Source organism: Galeopterus variegatus, unplaced genomic scaffold (genome assembly GCF_000696425.1).
Source record: "Galeopterus variegatus unplaced genomic scaffold, G_variegatus-3.0.2 Scaffold11164, whole genome shotgun sequence".
Taxonomy (NCBI): domain Eukaryota; kingdom Metazoa; phylum Chordata; class Mammalia; order Dermoptera; family Cynocephalidae; genus Galeopterus; species Galeopterus variegatus.
The window spans coordinates 42,907-44,098 of record NW_007737275.1 but is presented as its reverse complement, the minus strand read 5'-3'; the positions used below and the strand labels follow the sequence as shown (position 1 = coordinate 44,098).

The 1,192-nt window shown below is 39.5% G+C and overlaps 1 protein-coding gene across 1 annotated transcript in view; it reads left to right on the top strand.

The window, feature by feature from the left end:
• Positions 1 to 1,192, top strand: part of LOC103610451 (nance-Horan syndrome protein) — a 44,746-nt gene that overhangs the window by 28,655 nt on the left and 14,899 nt on the right. The window contains exon 4 of the mRNA XM_008594621.1: positions 513 to 705. Coding sequence (XP_008592843.1) covers positions 513 to 705 — 193 coding nt within the window. The remainder of the gene's footprint in view (positions 1 to 512; positions 706 to 1,192) is intronic.

The window sequence follows — 1,192 nt, the reverse complement described above, 5'->3', positions numbered from 1 at the left end:
CAGCCTCTCAGATTAGTTTGCTTTGTCCTTGAGGTGATGTGTTCTGGAATGTCTCCTGACTTGCAGGTTTTCTGGCACGTTTTCTGAACCTCTTCATAGGCATCTAACTCTTCTTTCCTTGATCCTAGTCATCATCATTGAGCAAGCTCAAGACTTCCGATAGAAATTTATGGCAAGATAGATAGCCAGAAAGTGCATCTAACTTTCACTGGATTAGAGGCCCTAAATTTTCTTCGGTTGGAAGTTTGGAGATTTCTGGCTACCTTGTCTCTCCTCTTAATTCCATTTAACTTGAAAAGCATATTTATTCAGCCCATTTTTTCTTTTGTGTTACTTGACTATTGAAATAATACTTTCAATTAGTCGTGCTTACTAACTATTTCTAGGAATTCTTCCTTTGTCCTAAAAGCTTATTTCTGACCTCATTTTTTCTTATCTAAACTATGCAATTCCTTAGATGTGTGCTTATGTGTAAACTCTGACAGCTGAATCTGAATGTACTTTGTTTGCAGTCCCATCCTCCAGAGGATGAAGATACAGATGTCATGTTAGGGCAGAGGCCAAAAAACCCAATACACAATATCCCCTCTACACTGGACAAGCAGACCAACTGGAGCAAAGCACTACCTCTCCCGACGCCGGAGGAGAAGATGAAACAAGATGCCCAAGTGATTTCTTCTTGCATTATTCCCATCAATGTCACTGGTAGTGTTCTGTTTTTTTCTTAGGGGCAGTTGGGTCATATTCTGCATATTCAATATGTTCAAAACCTGTGCTGCTGGGCCCACCACTTGTTTACCATTTTGTAAACAAGTAATACCTTTTCCATCAAAATACAACCCAGAAGATGTTCAATAGGCTTTTGTGAGATTTTGAACATCAATTTGCATATGTCCTGCTGGGCCGCTTGTTATGTAAATGACAGACACTTTCTTTTTGAAAAAAAAGATCACCAAACCGCTCTTTGGTCATAGCTGACAAACAATGGAGAAAGCAGTAGTGATTAATCATATGATGACGTGTGGTGCAGCAAGAAAGAAAACACCAAAGCCCCAGGTTTCCAAAACTGCCAGCATGGTCCTGTAGACCAACTAGAAAGTCTGTTTTCATGCTTCCTTGGATGAAGGTAGACTTATTTTAAAAGGCCCTGTGGATTTCCATATTGATTTTAGGGGTTTTTGACCTAATATAT